The sequence below is a fragment of the Manacus vitellinus genome, unplaced genomic scaffold (genome assembly GCF_001715985.3).
Source record: "Manacus vitellinus isolate BGI_N305 unplaced genomic scaffold, ASM171598v3 scaffold_23_pilon, whole genome shotgun sequence".
In the NCBI taxonomy this organism is placed as follows: Eukaryota; Metazoa; Chordata; class Aves; order Passeriformes; family Pipridae; genus Manacus; species Manacus vitellinus.
The window spans coordinates 1,017,406-1,038,334 of NW_021939718.1; the positions used below are offsets into that span (position 1 = coordinate 1,017,406).

The 20,929-nt window shown below is 34.5% G+C and overlaps 1 protein-coding gene across 1 annotated transcript in view; it reads right to left on the reverse strand.

Moving 5' to 3' along the window:
* The window catches only part of ADGRV1 (adhesion G protein-coupled receptor V1), a 263,198-nt gene that overhangs the window by 236,806 nt on the left and 5,463 nt on the right, over window positions 1-20,929 (reverse strand). The window contains exons 4-11 of the mRNA XM_018072867.2: window positions 12,108-12,292; window positions 11,025-11,174; window positions 9,869-9,964; window positions 8,909-9,013; window positions 7,490-7,603; window positions 3,723-4,288; window positions 2,249-2,519; window positions 1,128-1,457 (exon numbers count right to left, since the gene is read on the reverse strand). Coding sequence (XP_017928356.1) covers window positions 1,128-1,457; window positions 2,249-2,519; window positions 3,723-4,288; window positions 7,490-7,603; window positions 8,909-9,013; window positions 9,869-9,964; window positions 11,025-11,174; window positions 12,108-12,292 — 1,817 coding nt within the window. The remainder of the gene's footprint in view (window positions 1-1,127; window positions 1,458-2,248; window positions 2,520-3,722; window positions 4,289-7,489; window positions 7,604-8,908; window positions 9,014-9,868; window positions 9,965-11,024; window positions 11,175-12,107; window positions 12,293-20,929) is intronic.

Below are 20,929 nucleotides of genomic sequence, written 5' to 3' on the forward strand. Positions count from 1 at the left end.
TATGGGTGAAGAGGTGGAGGGAAGAAATATTTTCAAGATTCCAGAAGTAATTAAAACATCTTTGGTAGACTATGAATTAAAGACAAAACCTACAAATTTTACATTTATGATTTAACATCAACATCTCTACTTGAAAATTTTAAAGACACATGACTTAAAATGAAAGGATCAAAAAGAACTGAGAAATTACTCTGAGATTTGGGCTTTGGATGCACCAAGTCATCCCTTTGTCTGTGCATCAAGATCGCTCCCTGGGTTTATGATCCCAGACGACCAGAGTGGTAATAGTTAATCAGAGGAAGTAGAGATAATGGTGTAGTCTTAACTGCAGATGAGAAAATAGTATAACAATTACTGATTACAATGCTCAGGATCTCTCACAGAAGTATATCTGAACAGTAACTTGCTATCAAGTAAGAAAATTTGGCTTTCTCCAGTGAAAAATGAAAAAATTAATTAGAAAATGGAAATTATTTCTTTAAGCATTTTTGCAGAAAATCCAGTTTTCTTTCAAAGGCATAGTTTTAGTGAATTTTTCCAGCCAATCTTATGAGCAATGATAGAAGCTCTCTTCTTACAAATTCAGACAGAAAAAAAAAAAAGAAAAAATCAGAAGGGCATGTACAGAGGGAACTGCAAAAAATAATTTTCAAGTTCTCTGATCCAATTTGCATATAAATTAAATATATGTTTGACTATTTTGAGTTTTTATTTACTCGTTTGTGTTTCCTAAAATTTGTCGTGCTTCTCTAACTCAGGAGCTTTACTTTGGTTACGAAAGCGAAGGGGTTGACAAAATAACATACCTGAAAAGGTAACTAACCTCTGCAAAATTTTGTTAAATTTCATGAGTAATACCTGAATCCTATTACAACAGTCTATTTTTTTAAAATGGTGTAATTAGTAAATAATGATTAAGAATAAAGCTCTTTACGGCAGATTTATGGAAGCTGTCTCTAAAAAAGAAAGTTTTCTTGGCTACAGAGCTAACCACTTTTGTATTTCCTTTTTTTGTTTTCCAACAGGCAGGACCATTTTAATTAAATTTAAAGGGAAGCAGCCACTACTAAATTATATCCTTTATACTTACACAGACTAAAAAAAATCTCCAAACACAACTGAGATACCTGTATGAGGAAATGAGCTCCGTTCTGAAGAAATGCATCATTTCTTATTGGTATATTTATAGTATCTTGTGTTTTTCCTTCTGGAAAGATGAGAATGCTTCTTTTAGAAATATTTAGAATGCCACCTTTTGCTCTCTCAGGATCCACAGCTCCAGCTGGAATATACAGTGCAGTATAAACCAACTGCACATCTCCAAACGTTCCTCCTTCCCTTGCAAAACTCAAGGATAGAAACCGTCCCATCGGATTACTTTCAATCTTCTGATTCTCCAAAGGATAGAATTTTATTAGGCCATAAACATCATCACTGTCCTGAATGTAAAATAGAAGCTGCAAAGCAGAAAATGGCATCATTTACTCTATGCTGCATTACTCTATATCATAGTTTCATGTATTCATGAAAGCATGTCCTGACTGTCACCACACACTTTTTTCCTTAGTGAACTGGTACTCAGAAGAGAAATCAGACTGACAGTCCCAAAGCATTCTTTGTACACAGAACTGACAGTGGCAACTTTCCCACTATGTATCATCCATGTGCCAGAATGAGCTCTGAAAAACTGATTTTTTGGTTCAGCAGACAAAGTGAGTAATTTAAAAATGTTTCAGATTGTCAAAAAATTCATTTTATTCATCAAGATCATTCCAAATATTTTTTTAAAAAGACAAAGCAGGGACTCAAGTCACAGAACTGTTTGCAATGCTAGCCACCCTTTATTTAACAGTTCAGAGGTTACAGTCTTAATCACCAATCCCTTCCCTTTAACTTGTTACTCTGTACAACATTTCAGTAATCATTAAGACAGCAAACGATCAAGTGAAAATAACCTTCCTGTGTTATCTTAGAAGCAGTCACTTGAGACAGCATTTATGCAATGCTGTGCATGCTGGGAATAATCTAGACTGAATGCTGCCACAGTAAAAAGGTCTGGCATTATGTAAGTCAAATACTTTAGATATGGTTCTATACAATAAGATCATATTAAGGATTAATTTGTTTGATTTCTATTCAAGACTAAATCCTTTCACCAGTTCAGCCAATCAACCAATGTTATTAAAACTGTTAAAGTCTTTGTTACCCATTATTACCTTCTCCAAAAGAATTTTAAAAGCAAACTTACCTCAGATGGCTCACTGACTTCTGCACCTCCCTGTATTGTATGAGGCAAGAGTTTCAGTAGGTAGGGCTCTGCCTCTTCTGGTATATCATCATCAATAATGTCCAGAAAAAGTGTCACCAGCATCTGTCCTTGATCAAAACTTATTTCCCCAGCCTCTGGAAGAAGGTCTGCAGTCACAGGTGAGGGATCACTGCTATTTCGGATTATAACCCAGGAAACAGAAACATTTCCATGTGTTCCACCATTTCTTACGATTGTGATCCCTTCAAACCTGTGGTTTTGAATGAAAACAAAGACCCACTGTATAAAATCATACTTACCACTGGCTTCCTGGTTATTGACTCTCTAAAATATTTACACTGATCTAAGTGGTTTCAACAGACATTTGACTCAGGGCTTACAGTTTGTGAAATCATAACACACGTGTAAGACTCAGTGTTTATTCACAAGCTCTTTGTAATGTCACTAAAGATGTTTGTTAGAACAGCAAGAAAGATACTGACAAGTGGAGACTGGGCACATTTTACATTTGCCTTGAGAAATGAAAGTGAAATTTCAGAAAACTTTTTGTCTATTACCTTTCTACATCATGAACAATTGTTAAGCATGAACATTTAAATAATGATTTTGAATGAACTATTTGCCGCTGTACTGAAAATATATTCAGTTATTGATATTTATGATACTGGAAATGTCAGGTTGCCTGCATCTGATGAGCACATGACTACAACAAAAAGTCTGAGAATCTTGACTTACAAAAATTTAGAAAGTAAGATTTATTTCTTTACTGTGTATAAGAAGGAAAGATGAATACTCAGGTGCTGGGTTCTACATAACATAAAATATTCTTCCAAAATTGTTCATAGTATGATAGTTGGAGGCATTATCTGTTTCTTTGGGGATGAACTACTATCAGTAACTAGTAGTGGACATTTTTATTGTGATTGTCAATATTGTGTATCATTCCTGCCTATAAAGTTTGTACAGGACTTTGATTTTAATCTCTCTGTAAAATTACACATATTTAAATTACTTTTGAATTTAAAGTAAGCATCAAGGGAGACACTCATGAAATACACCCAATTTCTTTAACCAGAGACTGGTTTTATAGATAGTAAATACAAAGGTTTACCAAGGAAGAAGACAGAAATCTATGTCCCACTAAACTAGTGTGTAGCAGCATCACAACTGATCCTGCCTTTAGATTAAGGGGTTTTCACTATTCATATGAAGTGATTGAATAGTTATGATTTATTTACATACAGTTTATAAATATTAAAATACTTCCTGCATAATTAGACATTCCCACTTCCTTGAACTCTTTGTAGATAAAGTTGATAATAACAACAACACACTGAGTAATTTCTACATTACATTTTAGCAGTGATTTTACAATCACTTTTAATGATATCCTAAGGATGTTTAACAATGCCAAACAAATCTCTTAAACAGACTAGATACTAGATTTTAGTACCTTGAAATTTGGTCTTCATCAATGGTAACAGGGTGAGCTAGCAGAACACTGTTGATTGATAGCACTCCGTAGGGTTTATCATTTGGTTGGATAGTGACATGAACAACAGACGGATAAATCAAAACAGCATCTCCCTGCAAAGTGTCCTCAAGAAGCATAATCTGAAAGGTCTCAGCAATTTCTGGTATGGCATCATCAAGGATTTTAAATTTCAAATACATTTCGTGAACTAGAGGTGGGAAAACAAGAGTTGTATTTGGCTGTAGATCTAGGAAGTCTACGTTAAGCTGTGCATGTGTTGTTGAATCCCCAGTTAAAATGGCATAACAGACAGAGACTTCATCTTCATCAGGTCCAATTAATTTTCCACTGACATCCTTACCACGAACCACCTGGATTGTTACCACATCATCTTCCTCAGGCACCACAAAAGCACTCTGAACAAAACGCACGGGACTGTCATTTTTCTTAATATTAATCCAAACGGAATTTTTTGTGTTGTTGATTTCAGCCCCTCCCTCCACACTCTTCAGACGAACAACAAAGATTTCATCATTTTCAGGTATCTGGAAAAATAATATTAGCAACTGGGTGTAAGTCACATTCAAATATATGCAGAACATTCATACTGAGAAATACAGTTTACGTATTTTGCAGAAAAATGATACAAACTTGAGAAAGCTCATTTCATATTAAAACAAGCAGGAGAGAAGTCCTGCTTTTAATTTTAGCTAAAAATCCCTTCTCAAAATTGAACGTCTCTATTTTCTTAAAACACACTTCTGAGCTCTGACAATATGAAAAAGGGGGGAAAGTCAAACAAAAAGACAAAAATTAGCGAAGAATCAGAAAAATCTGGATCTTTACAGATTGAGAGTATCTGGAGACCAATTGCCACTTTTGGCAGCCACTTCTATTTGGAAACAAAATTAGATTTACATCATTTTTTTTTGGATGTTGATACTGATCTACCTTTACATGTGCCTGAGAGAATACAGGAAAAACTTATGGACAGGAGCTACCTTGGCCCATCTGTCTCTATACAACCGGAAAAGGAACACATCCTATGTTCAGACAAACCCACAATCACAGAGAAAATTTCCATCACAGATCTTAGAAAAGTATTTTTTTGTGCTTAGCAATTATTTAGATTTTGGCATGTCTACAAAATGACTTTGGTATCTGATGCAGTAGATAATAAAGAATGGTTTATAAACCACAGAATTAAGAATGATATTTTTGCTTTATATTGCTATATAAATATATATATATGGAGGCACATGGTGTGATTCTTGGGGTGTTCTATGCAAACGCCGGAGTTGGACTCAATATTCAGATGGGTCCCTTCCAACTTGGTATATTATATGATTCTGTGATTCTATATTTTATCTCCCAAATCCTGATTTGCTAAAGCTATGAAGCTGAAAAAATATGATTATTTTATTAATACATATAGGTAAAAAGTAAATTTTAAAAAATTATTTTTGATCTTTGCATCTCATCCTTACTGTGGACTACTGGAAACCATTCGTATTTTCTTCTGAGATGAATTCCAGGACAAAATTACAGTTTTTTTGCTAATGGTCTGCTATAAAGTTGACCAATCCTTTTCATGCACTTCTGTTTACTGAGCAAAAAAGGTTCTGAAAACCCTGCTGTCCAATATGTCTTTCTCTTTAACACTCATTTGTTTATTGGCTACCCTCAGATCCTTTTCCAGGACTAGGAAAGGGGGCATGATATCCTTGTTTGGCTTGTGGCACTGAAACTTCCATAATGCTGTCAACCGATGCAGGATTTTGTTGTCAATGTGAGATCTGGATGCTCTCAGTAACCTCCATCCTATACTGAGATACCACATGCTCAGTTTACCTCATTAGAATAAATGCTAATTTGTGTTTCATTTAGTTCACTGATTAATATGCCATCTGGTATCACAAAAATATACACTTAAGAGAGTCAAAATGTATCCATAACTTTAGTTGTAGTTTACATCTTAGCATCTCTTATAAGTGGGACATGCTAGAGTTTTTAATGGCATCATGACTGACCATTAAAACCCAGTCAGACTTCAAAGACAAAAACATGAAGGATTTTCAGTGCTTTCTTGCCTCTTTAATTTTCTGTTAACAAAGTTTCCATTATCCCTCACTAAGAAGGAAATAAATACAATAATAAATGTAGTACTGTAGAGATCAAATCTGCAGTCCCCTACTTTCTGTAGGAAAAGGGCTACATAATTCAGAACAATAGCTGTTTCATTGTTTTTCTTAACTTTGATCCTAAGAGCTCTGAGAGTAACACTGAATTCTTGTGCATTCCATCATCATCATCAATAAAGGATTTTTACACAGAATTAACCTTTTGTGTGTGTCTGTGGAAGACTTTCAGTGAATGGACCAGCCACAGCTGTACAGATCCAACTTTGAGGAAAAGAATGTTAAGAGTACTTCTTGGAGGAAAAATAAAAATTTTTTCTGCATATAAGTTACAGAAATACTACATCTAATCTGAAAGAGAAGTTTCTACATAGCAGTCTGGCACAGTCTTTTAGTATTAGTATCGGTATAGACATGGGAAACTGGTTTTTATAATTAACAGAAGTATGAAAAAAATTGCTTTAAAGTCGCTCTCTTTTGTGACAGGCACTTTTTTCCTACACAATTTTTCTAGTGAATTTCCTTATTAAGTTGTTCTGTATCATGTTCACTTATTTTGGTGCCTCTATTTCCTTCTCAAACTCATTATAAATTAAAAAAACCCAACAGAAAACTGTAAGAAAAGGAAAAAACACAAATGAAAAACTAGAAGACTATGTTTACTTTACTTGAAATAGCAAGAAAGGCTCACAACATATACACAGGTTCTTCTCAAAGACCAATCTAAAACCTGAAAATTTTTAATTATCACTTAGTGTGCATGTTCTCCACATGACTCTCTTTTCTTTTAGGAATGTTATCTGCTTTTGGTATTTTTAAAGTATGTTTCTGCCTTGAAACACATCTAGGTAAAAAAATGCACATTTTTTTTAATCTATCTTTTCCCTCCAAATTTTGTGTGCTTTATTCTTTCTTTAGCTGCAAACATAACATGTCTGCTCTTCACAGAAGCGAGGGCAATCAAGTTAACAAAGAATAAACTGCATTTTTATGCACTGTTGACCAAAGGCAGAGGAGCTACACAGGCATCACTGAGGACATAATCAAAATGTATCATGTAAGCAATGTTATGATTAGGTTCCTTTTGCCTAAACAATTGATAAAGACAAAAAGGATAACCTGAGTTCATTCTGCAAGCCTAGTCTGAATTCGCAAGGTGGATAATTAGGGAAAAACAAAGAACATTTAAAAGAAACAGAGAAAAGTTAAATATAGAAAGGTCAGTCTAATACATAAACCTGCATCTAGTTCAAGAACGCCATCCTTGGCCATGCAAGGACCTGAGTACTCCATCTGAATAAAAAGTAAAATGCTTTCCTCATTATTTATAGATTTAGTGTGTAGCCCCTAACAGGTCTAATCAGAGCAGTCAGGGTATGTTCAGAAACTAAAAATATTCACTGATGGTAACTACAGAGGCAGCACTAAAAAAATAAAATTATTAAATAATAGCCCATTGAGACAAAACTTAACAACTTTATGAAGCAGAAGCACTTCTATCCCTGTTTAAAGCCTGTTTAAATTTTTGTAATTTAATCCAAAGTGTCTCCTGAACAGCAGTTAACTTTCCATATATCCAAACCAAAACCAAAGTCAGCTTGTTCTTACCTGATCATCAAGCACTGTTAAATTATAAATCAACACTGATCTCCCAGGCACAAACGTAATGTTCCCTCTGGCTGGACCTAAGTCTTCTTCAGCTGAGTTTGGTCCATCTTCTATCTGCAAATAGTTGATTTTTATGACAAAAAATACATAAAACATGCATAAAAATGTGGCACAATAGTCAATATACAGTGTGTGACACGCATAACAAATGACTATTTATTCAATCATCTCCTGATCACAGGTACACACATTCAGTTGTGAAAATCTGCTCTTTTTGGCAGATGGAGTAACTCAGAGTAAAAAAAGAGGAAGACAATTACTTCCATACGGGCCTGTGAGGACTCTTTGGTACTTTTTGATGCATTAATTGACTCTTTTAAATAACAGAAAGGATAGTAATTATCTTTTCATTTAAATCACTAACATTTCCTAATCAGTTCCAAGGCAGAATAATAGCAGTTACTGGTTTTGTGACCTTTCTATCTTGACTTGTGACTAAGGAAATTACAATTAATATTGAAACCTAAAAAGAAATAGTACATCTTGTAAATTATTTTCAACATATGTATATAAACTGCATTCTGAGTTGAACTTGATTAATTGTGCAGATAGCAAAATTTACTGAATGTTAAAACAAGTAGAACTGCAATAAATTATAGAGAGAATCTCATTCTGTACATTATCTATACATATTGTATTTAATATGCAATAACATCGTGTTCAAATCTTTTGAGATTTTGACACGTTAAACCTTTGATGAAGTATAAGACCAGACAACCTATACAGAAATTTCCATATGAAAAATTAACTTTCATTTAAAAGAATGTAATAGAATCAGAGCTAGATAAAAAAAAAATCCCCACCCCCAAAAAACCAACCCCTCCCACAATAAAGGCAATAACTATAACCCATTCAAATGAAGTAATCATGGCCTAAAATATTCAAGTAATTATTTGGAAAGGTTGAAGTTTCTGGGAATTCAAATTGGAGTCTTAGAGATACAGAATTTCACTAAACATTGAACTCTTTTTTGAACTTACATATTTGAACTTGGCACAAGCATTAAAGACTCAGGCATTTATTTGAAAATACAGATAAATTTTGAAGAAATAAACAAGAAATTTCTTACACACTTAATACTCATTGTTTTTTAACAATATTAACTGATGCTGCCTCAGATACCTTCCTAAATGACAGAGAATACTCCAATTTTCTCTAACATATCCTAATTTTTCCTCAAATTAAGCAGTCAGATAATTGCAATATTTTCCATTTGAAAGGTAGTATCCATTTTATGAAACAGAATTAACATTGTAGGCACAGGTATTTTGTCCATCTTTCACTTTAATAAACACTTTGATAAATTACAGCCTCACAGTTTCATTCAACAAAGGTATGAATCCTTTTTGATGAACTCACCTCAAAAGTTACAATGACTGTCCCGTAGGTTCCTCTCTCCCTAATTAGAGTGAGAGGCACAAATTCATTTCTGCCCTTGGGCTCATTCACTGTGATTAAGGCAGACTAATGAGGAAGAAAAGGGACAGGCAATCAGGCACAGATCAAATATCACAGCAGAAGGAAGAAACTGTTACCATAGAAATACCAAACTCCCACAGACAAATTAATCCAATCTGCAAACCAGTCCACTGTTGGCATACATTTCATAGCAACCAATTAGTTCAGCTAATACAAAGCTTGAAAGATTTCAGGTAAAAAAATTATCATCTTATGCATGTAGAAGTGGGTTTTCCTGTTTGGGTTTTCTTACTAAATTAACATAGTTAATATACACTAAGCACTGGCATATGAGCACTAGTATTTATAAGAGCTCCTAATCCTGTTAAAAATAGGTTTTCTCCATTAAAAATTCATTTATTAGAACAGACTCTGTCTCAAACTGTTGTAGCTGAAAAATTTAAAAGAATTACAGCAATTCAGGGAGCAGCACGGCTTAGTACTGTGGTGCTAAAAATTTCTCATATTAAGATTTTTTTCAGGGAAGTCTTCTACAAATTACATTGCCATAATGATGGTAATAAAGCATACTTCTTCCACACTGTATTTAGATCTTGACTTAGAGATGAGGGGCACTGGGACTGAACAATTCTTAACAGTTTTATATTTAGGTAAGCAACATAGGTAGTCATCCAAGTGTGAGGATCTCAGGCAACATCTCAACACCTAAAAGCATATAAAAATATTAAAGCTGTATATATGTATTAATCACATACATACATATGAATTATCTCTAGAGCTGTTTTCAGAGATGAAACACATAATCAGTTTTCAAGGGATTCAAGTGAATAACCAGCATATTTGACAATTTCACCTTTATGTTTTCTAAGATTTTTACCTATACCATATAAAAAGCCATACCATGTTAAAAGAAATTATTCCAAAGGCATTGTCATTTGATAAGATTGTTACAGTGACAGATTTGGGTGAGCCAAGCTTTATCCTTGCAGACGGTTTCTAAAATTAAAAACAAAATAACATAATAAATATGGGGAAAAATAAATATTTTTATTTGAATTTTAAGTGTAAATATTAGTCTGTAAAAAATGTACATCTTTTATAATACATATTACAATGAAAATTATTTAAAGCAATACAATGTACCAAAATAATTCCTACTTACTGAGGAAATACACTCTATACAGTCAACAATAAATGGCTTGAAACAAACTTTGCACATGATTAAAGATAGTTTGACAACTATTAAAGACACTATATAAACAGGAAACTAGGTATGAAGCTTCTAGCACTGCCAGGAATTCCAAAGCTGTTCTTTTTTCCCTAATGTTTGTATAAAACTGAAACTTTGAAGCTATTATACTGGGATACCATCTAAAGGATATACTGGGACATTAGCTATAAGATGCAAGTCTTTACAGCATTGTAAAATTGAGCTACATTTACAAATCAAAGAAGGAAGGGAAAATATGCATTTTCATATTCACTGCAAACAGCCTGAGATGTGTAATAATTGGCAATGAAATACAGAATTTATCTTTACTGAACTGACATCTTACTTAATTATGATCTGTTAGCTAAAAAAATGTCACTATGAACCCATTTCTTGTAGCATAAATCCTGTGAGATAAAACAATATGAAGAAATACATTGATAAGTATTTATAAAATTGTTTGTTTGGTTTTAGGTAAGCCTTATTGAATCTCTGCTTCTGCTTCTTCCACCCTCTCCTCCAGGCACAGCCTATGCAGCAAAACAGGAATCTAACTCTTCTGCGCTCCTGTAGAACCTTCAAATGTCCACAGCTGAATGCAGTGCTCCTCAAGTGTCAGGCTCTGTCTATACAGCACAGCAATATCACACAGAGACAATCACAGGAATGGCAAACCTAAGGGGTAGTAAGCACCGTCCTGGTTGGATTCCAGATTTTAGTTCTTACCTGTTAATGCTCACAAGCAGTAGGACTACATTGAAATCTATATAATCTAAATGCCATTCATTTATGTCAGTTTACTCACTGTTTTCTGGGGAACAGATAAATTGAAGAACTGAGACTCACTGGTAGTGTCAAGTGAAATGTGAATGTCTCATCAGCCTCTGGAAGATCGTCATCACAGACAGATATATACACTGTTCGGTTTGTTTCTGTGTCGGGTATAAATGCAGCTGCGTATGTGTCAAAAAAGTCTCCTGTGTTTTCTCCATCAACCTGCAATAAGTATGTGATCCAATGTCACTTTCTTCTTCCCCCAACATCTTCTGGACTCATTTGAACAGATTTCATACACTCTTTTTTGCACATAATTCCTCCCACAATTTCCCCTGCTGTCATATAGTTCAATATCTGGATAGAAAGTATACAGATAATAACCCCTTGTATTCATGCTGAATAAACAGGGTGGAGGGGTAGCAATAAAACAACACTTTACTCAGAACAATTTATGAACTCTTTCCTTGCAACTGGGTATCTTTTGCAATAATGCATCATATGAACATGTTTTTTAATGGAAAAGCTATTCCTGTACAGGAAGTACAGATCTGTACACCTTCATAATACTCTACATTAATTAAACTTACCTTAGGATTTAACTGCCTTCTGCCTTCCAGTCTCACTCTTGGCACTGGAAGGAGCCTAAGCATGCAACTTAGATTAAAAATTTGACTGCCAAAATTGGCAAGATTAAGTATTCTATGTCCTCCATTCATCTCAATCAACAGAAGAAAATTGCCCTGATAATACTGTACATGAGGTAGTTAAGAGGAGAGATTACAAAGGAAGTCATGTCAAAACAGCAAAGGGTCTAGATTAAGTTTATAGTTGGACGCTGCGACTAAATGTAGAGAAGCAACTGAACCAGCATGGCGGCCACACCCAAATCATCCTTATAGGCACTAAAGGTTTGAATGAACCATTGTGAAAAATGCTAGTCTTCATTTGAGAACAGTGAAATTAGAAGTTCACAGAAGAGGAAATAAAGTATGGAAGGTACTTTTGTGGCTTTCACTTATCATTAGCCATACTGGCAATTACTTTTCTCATCTGAGTTTTTCATCACATTTTTAATCTGAGTCCACACTTCTCAAAAAGCTCTTTGGAAAGATATCAACAGTCACTGAGAATATAACTGCCATAGTTTCTTACCGACACAATTGCTGTGATGTTAGCAGGCTTCCCTGTCCTCTCAATTACAACACGTATAACAGTTGTACTTGTTTCATTGACTACAAATTCTGTTTGTCCACTGAACTTCACTTCTGTTTCTCCAGATGTGAAATGGATGAGTAACGCTAAAAGCAAATAAACTAATAAAGAAGCAGAGGGCATCCCTATTAAAAAAAAAAAAAAAATTGTGACTGAAATACTTAAAACATTCATGGTTGACCTTAACAATCCAGTTGATCCACCTCAACTCTTACAATTCTGTGATTATCTTGTGAGTTTCAGAAATTAGATTAAAAAATACACAGGTCTTCACTATAACAAAGTCAGATAATGTCATTATCATCTGTACCTAATTCTATTTTTACAATTTTCATCTAGTGATTTTCTAGGCAGTATTTATCAACCTCTTTCAAGTGGAGGACTAATTAACTTCTTTTAAGAAAAAAACAATGATCTTACCTGCTTTCATTTTCAATCAACAAATTAACTAACTTAAAGGTTGACAGTTCTATTTCCACTTTCTTTGCTCTCTAAATTGTCTTTAGAAACACACATGAATTGACAGGAGGGGTGAAGGGTTGGAAATTTGCCATCATCTCATAGACCATCTTCTGGACAATGAAAAGTTCTTACACATTTTCATATATACTTGAGAGTCTTTTCACACTTCTCTTATCCCATGATCCTTTCCTGTTTTCCTGTCACACAGAAGCACTGTGGAACATTTTAGTGCTATTGCAACTTTTGTACAGCCAGACCTCTATTTTCATTTGTTTCTGCACAATGTCTAGTTTTCTTTTCTGTTAGGATATGACAACTTAAAACTGATGTGGTTCATTTCTCTTACACCAGAGTCTAGTTATATGATGTAAAATGAAATTTGAAATCCCAGTGAAGTCATCAGTGAAAGATGCACTTTTAAGAGGGTCTGGTATTGTTCTGTAGAGGCTTCTGTTGTACAGTGCTGACCAGAACTGAGAATGTGGATGCCAGATGGAGCAGATTTCTGTTATAAGGATCTAAGCAGTTTTGAAACAAACCAAGAGAACAAAGTTGTGCTCTAAACACCAAAACGCATTACAGCGTGGAACTCAAATTAGTTCCTTCATCAACTTCTTTTAATCTGTGGTCACTATTTTATAATATTACTTTTTAAAATTTCTGTACAAAATATACAAACAATATCTGTGTAATTAAAAATATAAATAAAATATCACTTTGCTTAAAATTATACTTCCAAGGGCTATGATTACCAGACAATTCTGGTCAATGGTAGTTGTATAAAATGTGTACACATGTTAGATTAAAATTTGCATATCAATAACATTTAAGATGAGACATGTTTGCAAAGCACTTGTTCTCATTATTTATGAGTGACAGTTATGAATATTTAGTCATAAATCATCGCTGAATCAGCAAACATCATGAGTCCATTGAAAAATATTTTTGTAAGTTGCATGTCAAATTTGAATCAGAATACACTTGAGGTCCAGCACAGTTTGAATGTTTTATGTTTGAAGTCAGGTAGCTTTAATCATGCACTGAACAGAGAGTAACATAGCCTTCAGACAACAAAAATCAACACAGCTGTAGAAAGACTTCAAGACTTTGATTCATTTTACAACAAATTCTGTCTGTGCAAAGATAAATTTCAGGTTGTGAAGACTTGAAATAAACTGCTTTCAGGTAAGTTAACAAAAACTATCCACATACATGGCGTATTAACTAAGTATAAGTTGGAAATACAGTCAAGAAAACTACAACGTCTTTCAGAATTCCTACAAGCAATGAACTGGTGGGTTGACAAAGTTAGCTGATTTTAACTACTTGTAACTATAAATTCACCTAGAACTCCTGAACTTCACAGATAGAACAGGCAAGCAATCAAAGTAAGTGCAAAAAAATCAGGAAAAACCATTTGTCTATGAAAACAACTATCCATTTTATCACCTACTTGAACAGTGCTCTATCATTTCTGGAAAAAATGTCACACAATAAAATAATTTTGCTGCATAGCTTCACACTGCTATAAACTTTTATTACCATGAACACAGTCCTTTAAGATATCCATGGCTCTTAGTGAGAATTCAGTGTGTAACAGACTGACAGGAACAATGCCTGATTCCCACATATCTATCTAGTTAGTAATTCTAATGCAGAAAAAGCTTACAGTGGGAAGTAAAGAAAAAAATATATACATTAGTCCCCTGGGATTTATGATTTAAAATTATCAGCATTTCCAAATGTATTAATTTGCTGGTTTTATGTAGAACTGCTCTGAAAAAAAAAGAAAAAACATAAACATTCAAGCTGCAAGAAGAACAGTTGTCTAACCTTTGTAAACTCTGGGACAATTACACTGTCTGCTGATGCAGGCATCATCCATACTAAACTGAGGAATTTGTTGACCTTTTAGCTTCAGCTGTTACCTTGTCATAGACTTCACAAATATCTTCCCACGGTACATGCTTCTAGTAAGTAATACTGAAAACATGATCCTTGAAGGCAAGATTACAAAGTTTAGAATTACTTGAATTCTATTACTTCTACTAGAGAGCATTCTAAAACTATAGGATTACTCCTGCGGAACAAGAGAAGTTTCACAATCATACCATCAATTATTTAGCTGGTGTGTATTCCTCCTTGTTATGTTATTTGTACTAAGATTTACTTTGCACAGCCTGCCAGAAGTAGTTTTTACTCTGGTTATAAAAACTCAGCTTTGAAAATCGTGATTATTTTTTTAAAATTGATGTAATATAACAAAAAAAAAATAAATCAAGACTTAAAGAATTCTGAAAAGATATTTTCAGTATTTATTAAATATGAACTCACTTTGCACACTAAATTCCTATATAAATTTATATGGTAACACAACTGACTGTATTGAAGTTCAGCAAAAGTCTTTTCAAGATCAGGGATTCCAAGAGGATTCTTCCCCACCTCCATCACCCCATTATACCACTGGTGACTTAAACTGTAATTTTTTTTAAATTAAGTTGAAACTCTAGTCCTTGTTCACTGCTAAATTTTGGTAAACTATGCATTTGATGATCAAGTACTCCGCTTCAGCTAAACATTATTGAGTTCAATTCTCTCCATCCAGGATACCAAGATTTTCTAGTTAAAGTAGATTAATGAGCCAAAATCATTGAAATGCTTTTATAACAACAAGGAACAGAATATCATACATCTTCAAAGTATGTACAAGTCAATGGAATAACTATTCTGTTACCATGTTCTGACTTGAGCCATTTCAAATTATGATTTGTAGTAGTAGTTGAAGTGGTAGTTTAAAACAGTGCTACATACTGAGGCTTAGATAATGTTTTTAAGAGGCTTATGATAAAAATTTCTGGCATCAAAACCAAAAGAAAGTATCTCCCAAATAAGAAACTAGGCATTTTAATGGTCCCATTCTTCAACCATATAATTAAAAAGTTTAAAAAAATCTAACTCAGAATTCTGAGTCATGATCCCTAACTTCTTCTTTTAGTCTGTGTTTTATGGCACTTTCTGAAGCATATTTTTGTTTTCCACTAAAATACAGAATCCTAGCACAGGACCCAAGAAAGCATATACTGATTCCACACAGCAATTTCCACAATACTGTTGCATCTTATATGAGGAATACCATTTCAATCTGTTGGCCAGCTGGAGCCAAGGTAGGCTTATGAAACTGGTGTTTCTTGTAAATGCTGAATCACCAGGATTAGCTTACTTTTCCAAATTAGTGTCTAAAACAAATTTCAGATGAGGCTTTTAAAGTTTATAAAGAATGAGTGTTTTTTTCTGCAGATCTTTACACTGGCTTCCGTGCTTAGTAAATCAAAATACTTAAGAATGAAAAGACCTCCGGGTTGTTTTCATTGAAGGATGAGGGAACCTATAGACTAGGGGAATACAGAGAGATCAAGAAGGGAAATGAAAGGGCTGCTCCAGATTAAAAATCTGAATTTAAAGGAGTATAAAATGCCAGATTGGAAATATAAAATGGCAAAATAAAGGGAAGTTCACTAACAAAGAAGCAGATGGAACAAGGGATCAAGTATCCTCTACCTCAGATTTGTCACTGCTGTTTACAGGAGAAGCAATGAGCCGGTTTGCTGGAACAGCACCTCTCCTACCCAGCAACTACAACTGGATTACCACTGCCTCTCATCAAACAACTCTCATCACAGACACAGAGGAGCAGAGAAAGTGTAAAGCCCAGTGCACTTTTCATTGCCTGTCCTCTAACTACTCCCAGTGATTACAAATACCCAGCCAAGTAGAACATTAAAAAACTGGCATTCCCGGTACTTTGCATTGAGTACAGCGCTACAGCTATCAATGGTTGCCAGAGAGAAGTCTATTCACAGCAGAGACGTCAGCTCCCAGCAGCATCTTCAGCTGAATACAATGGGAGAGAGATACATGTGCTCTTTCATATGTAGAGGAGATTCTCTGTAGTACACAGGAACAGCATAGAGCAAGGAGTTTCACAAGGTCATTGCCATTGCTGCACCTGTCATAGAAACTTATTAAATCCCTGCATATTTTCAGCATTTTTATTTTAGACATTCTCAGAAACATTGACATTTACAACAGTATTGGAGAATAACCTAGGAAAGCAGCAGGGATTATATAAACTTTGGTTTACTAAATTTCTCCTTTCTGTATTGTCAAGATCCTAAATTAAGAGAGAAATTATGAGCTTTTCCTTGCCTCAAAGTTCCCACGGTTCACACATTCACAAAGGAGGACACAACAGCCGTGTTGGCAAAACCCAGTATATGTGTAGTGGGCGTTACCCAAGTCTGCTCTGTCAGTTTTTCAGTTGTTCCTTTTTCAGTTCGGGCTCTTGTTTAGATGTTGAATAAGTAAGTGTCTCATTCTAGTAAAGACTGGAAAAGACAGTGTTCCAAAGGTACTGTTTCAAAATAATATCCACCTATATCCCTTTTTTGCCTTCAACCTGCTTCAAGGTGAATAAACCATAAAAATTAAAACCATGAAAATTATACTAAGTCACAAGTACTGCTTTGTATGTGCCCTTGGACCATGCTAATAGTTGCAGAGTCTGTCTCATCAATTTCCATGGGTTTTATCCAGTGTCACTGGATGCCTTTGCTTTCTATTCTTCTCTAGGTTTTCCTCACTTTCTCTTTACTTCAAAGGCATGCCAGGTACTTGCACAAGATTCCCTTTGTTATTACTAACATTGGAAAGCGCTAACCAAAGCACAAATGCAGACTACTAGATGCTGGAAATCCCTTTATCAGCCTTCACTGTCCTGAAGTTTTTGGTCTCAGTTGCCTACTTCCCTAATCGCTACTGTTGTCTTGATAGAACAGGACTCTAGCACCATCTCAGGGGCTAAAAAGATTTATCAGCATTTGAGATTAATGATACATCAGTCAATTATTTTCCTGACCTCTTGCTTTTTAACAGTTGCAGTATTTTTTAAAATATCTTGTTATCTATTACCATATGTATCACTGAGCATGGTGAATTTGCTGTAACCTGAATATTCCACATAATAATTCTTGCTCATTCAACTATCCCCTCCTGAAAAAGGCATGCACCCTTCAACAAAGATATCTTAGACTAAAGAATAAAAGATGCTTAACCTGCCTGCTACTGTATTCATATTTACTACTCAGAAACGTACATCTATTATCACAATTAGGAACCAAAACATGAAGCAGTAAATCTGCAAGCTGAGGCCAAGACCAAGGCCTAATGAGAAATGCAAATCATCTCATCCTGTTATTAGAAGTCACTCAGGTAAAAAGTTTGCTAAATCTAGAGTACCCCTTGAAAGTTTTCTGGTAACTTTTCACTTTCTTGGAAAAATTTGAGTGGATCTAAACTATATCCTTATTTTAAGTTCTAAAGCATGTAATCATCACTGGAGAACTAAATTTTATCTCTTACACCAGGTAATGCTAAAGGCTTTCTGAAGTAACCACCTGCTCTAATTCTGAGCTGGGAATAAGGGCAAAACTCTCAAGCAGCATTGAATCCACTACTTCTGTTTGCTAGCAGCAAGCAGAGAGAACACGACTCTTCTACAAACATTTGCAGTAACAATTTCCAGCTCAAATAGAGAACCAGAAAATAATTTTGACTAAGTGTAAGATCCAGATTATTTTTACCCAGAGTACCTCCAGTGATATGACTTGGAGCCATTAAGGTTACTTTAAATTTAGAACAGAGATCAGAGTCTGATGTAAACAAACTTTGGCTGAAATCTGCTAACTAACAATGTTAAGAAATATACCAGTTGGAATCTGAGTTTGCCTAGTGTTAAAGAACACTGATTTCATCTGCAGAATTTCTAATTTATCTCATGCAATTGACAAGAATCTATCCATATCCACGTCTGACTATATAGCGCAAAAATCAAGATGTTATTTTGGAATAGTTCTACTTAGCATACAGTATAAGTTTAAGTAAAAGATAAACATTGTTTTCAGCTCCACACTGCAAATCATTTTCCACTTATACAGTCCTAATGAAAACAGCAGACACCTTTCACTAACAGAAATTATTTTACAGTGTATTCCAGAACCAAGGCCAGCTTTTCACATAGGTATACTGCACCAAGTAGGGCTTCAGATACTGTAAGTATTTATACCCTCTCTCAAACTGTTTTCTGCACCAAAAAACAGGATTAAAAAAAGAACCAACCAACCAAAAAGAACAACATAAAACCCCACAACAACCAAACTCAATGAAAATCAAATGATCCAGCCACTAAGATGTCTAGCATTCCCAGCTCATACTTGTAGCAGTAACTGCAGGACTGAGCCTGTTACAGGATCAGGCTCTTAACACATATGGAACCAGAAATCCAGCTGATGAAGGTCTGCATGCTTCACTGAGAAACATCCATTTATTATACTTCAGTACAGATCTGAAGTTTCACAATAACTTCCATTTGTTTCTCAATTTTGGAGCTGTCTCGCATGTCCTGAACACTCTTCCTTAATGCATGTTGAGAACATGGAAGTCAGGGACAAAACTATCACAAGCCTAAAATACCGAATACTTGCTCTGAATGAAGCACCATGGTTTGAATGAATAGTATATATCAGAACAAGAATTTACAGGCTTCTGCAGTATAGTAGTTATTTTTTTCACACTTAAAACCAAAAATATAACAATCTGTTTCACAGCAGTGCTTCACACATTATTTTATTGCAAAAAAGTCCCTAAAACTGTAGGTATAGAACAGTAAACTGAAGCAACATGGTGAGGATGGCATTGTTTCAGGTACAGTGACAGAATTGTTGCTAATTACAGTGGATTCTTACGAGTTAATATACATGTATGAGTCAAACAGAATTTTTAATGTGTTGCTAAATTATTAGAATAATTTCATCAGTGATATTTCTTGAGTTCAAAACAGCATATTATTAAATACATAAATTTAAGATGTACATAAAAACAAGGTTCATTTCTATAGTTAAATGTATTCATTTTTCATTAGATTACAGCAAATGATGCTGACTTAATTAAAGATCTGTGTTTTACAAATTTCCCCAAAGACTTCTTTTTGTAGAAGTAAAAATACATTTGAGTAATTTGAGAAGAAGACTAGTATGGGGCCCTCGCTCTAAGCTACACTGCAAATTAATCTCTTAAATCTGGGCAATCCGTTTTTAAATAAAACACATGATAAAGTATTTATGCAGTGAAGAGAACTCCCCAAGCAAAATTTGTTTTGGTTCAAAGACTTCTTACACTACCTTTATCATATACGGTGCTTTCCCTGGCTTTCTAAACCTTTTAACCTATGTCACAATTTAATAATCACTATTTAATAATTATAATCATTCCCTTATTAACTGGGTATTTCTTTTCATTCTTCTAAGGCACCCTGCAGCTCAAGACAAGGAAATCTCTTTGTTGATTAGTTATTTAAGACCAGCAACAATAACTATGCTGGAAAGAAAGGTGCTTTGAGAGGATTACACAAAGCTAGTTCTCAACAGCACCAAGCCAAAAGCAGCAAATTACAAACCCAAGTACTTCATCGCATGTAACCAAATTGGCTGGTTGAAATGCTAATTGCCTTTCAGCAAAGCTAAAGGCAGACAGGGGACCCTGAGCTTCACAGAATGACATGCATTTTTTACCCCACTTCTGCACCGTTGTCTTGCTGAGAATTATTCAAAATGTATTCATAAAGGTAGCTCTTTTCCTAATCCTTAAAAATGTGGGAAATTTCTAAAGCTCTTACCAATACCTCAGATCTGTTGGCCTGTCAAACCCATAACAGATGGCTGAATTAAGGCCATGTTAAATCCTTAATGAAGCAAAGCTTGAAACAATTCAGAGCAGTAGCATATTGGACCAGTCCAGGATAAGTGACCAAGGAAGTTTCTTTTGCCATCAGAAAATGACAATCAAAAATATTTTCTAATTAATAAGTCTGTACAAGATACAAAATTAGATAACTAAACAAAAATCTTTTAGTGTATAAAAATATATTGCTATTACATTTTAGAGGAAATTCTGTCCTGCTAAAAAAATCCACAAACACAAAAGGTGTGATGAACATGGAAAGCATCTTCTCTGTTGTTTCATTTTGCCAGAGAAATTTAGCCTCTCAAATGTGCCTGTTTCAATAAGTACTGGTGTACTTACCTTAATTGCAGCCTTGGTTTGGACTTATAAATTACTTCAATACAAATAATTGAAAAACTCTAGTTTTATATTAAATATTCATAAGCCAATCTATGAAACATTTTTTCATATTTTAAGCATATTTCAGAACTCACAGTCTGCATATTCTCTCTGCAAACTGCCAC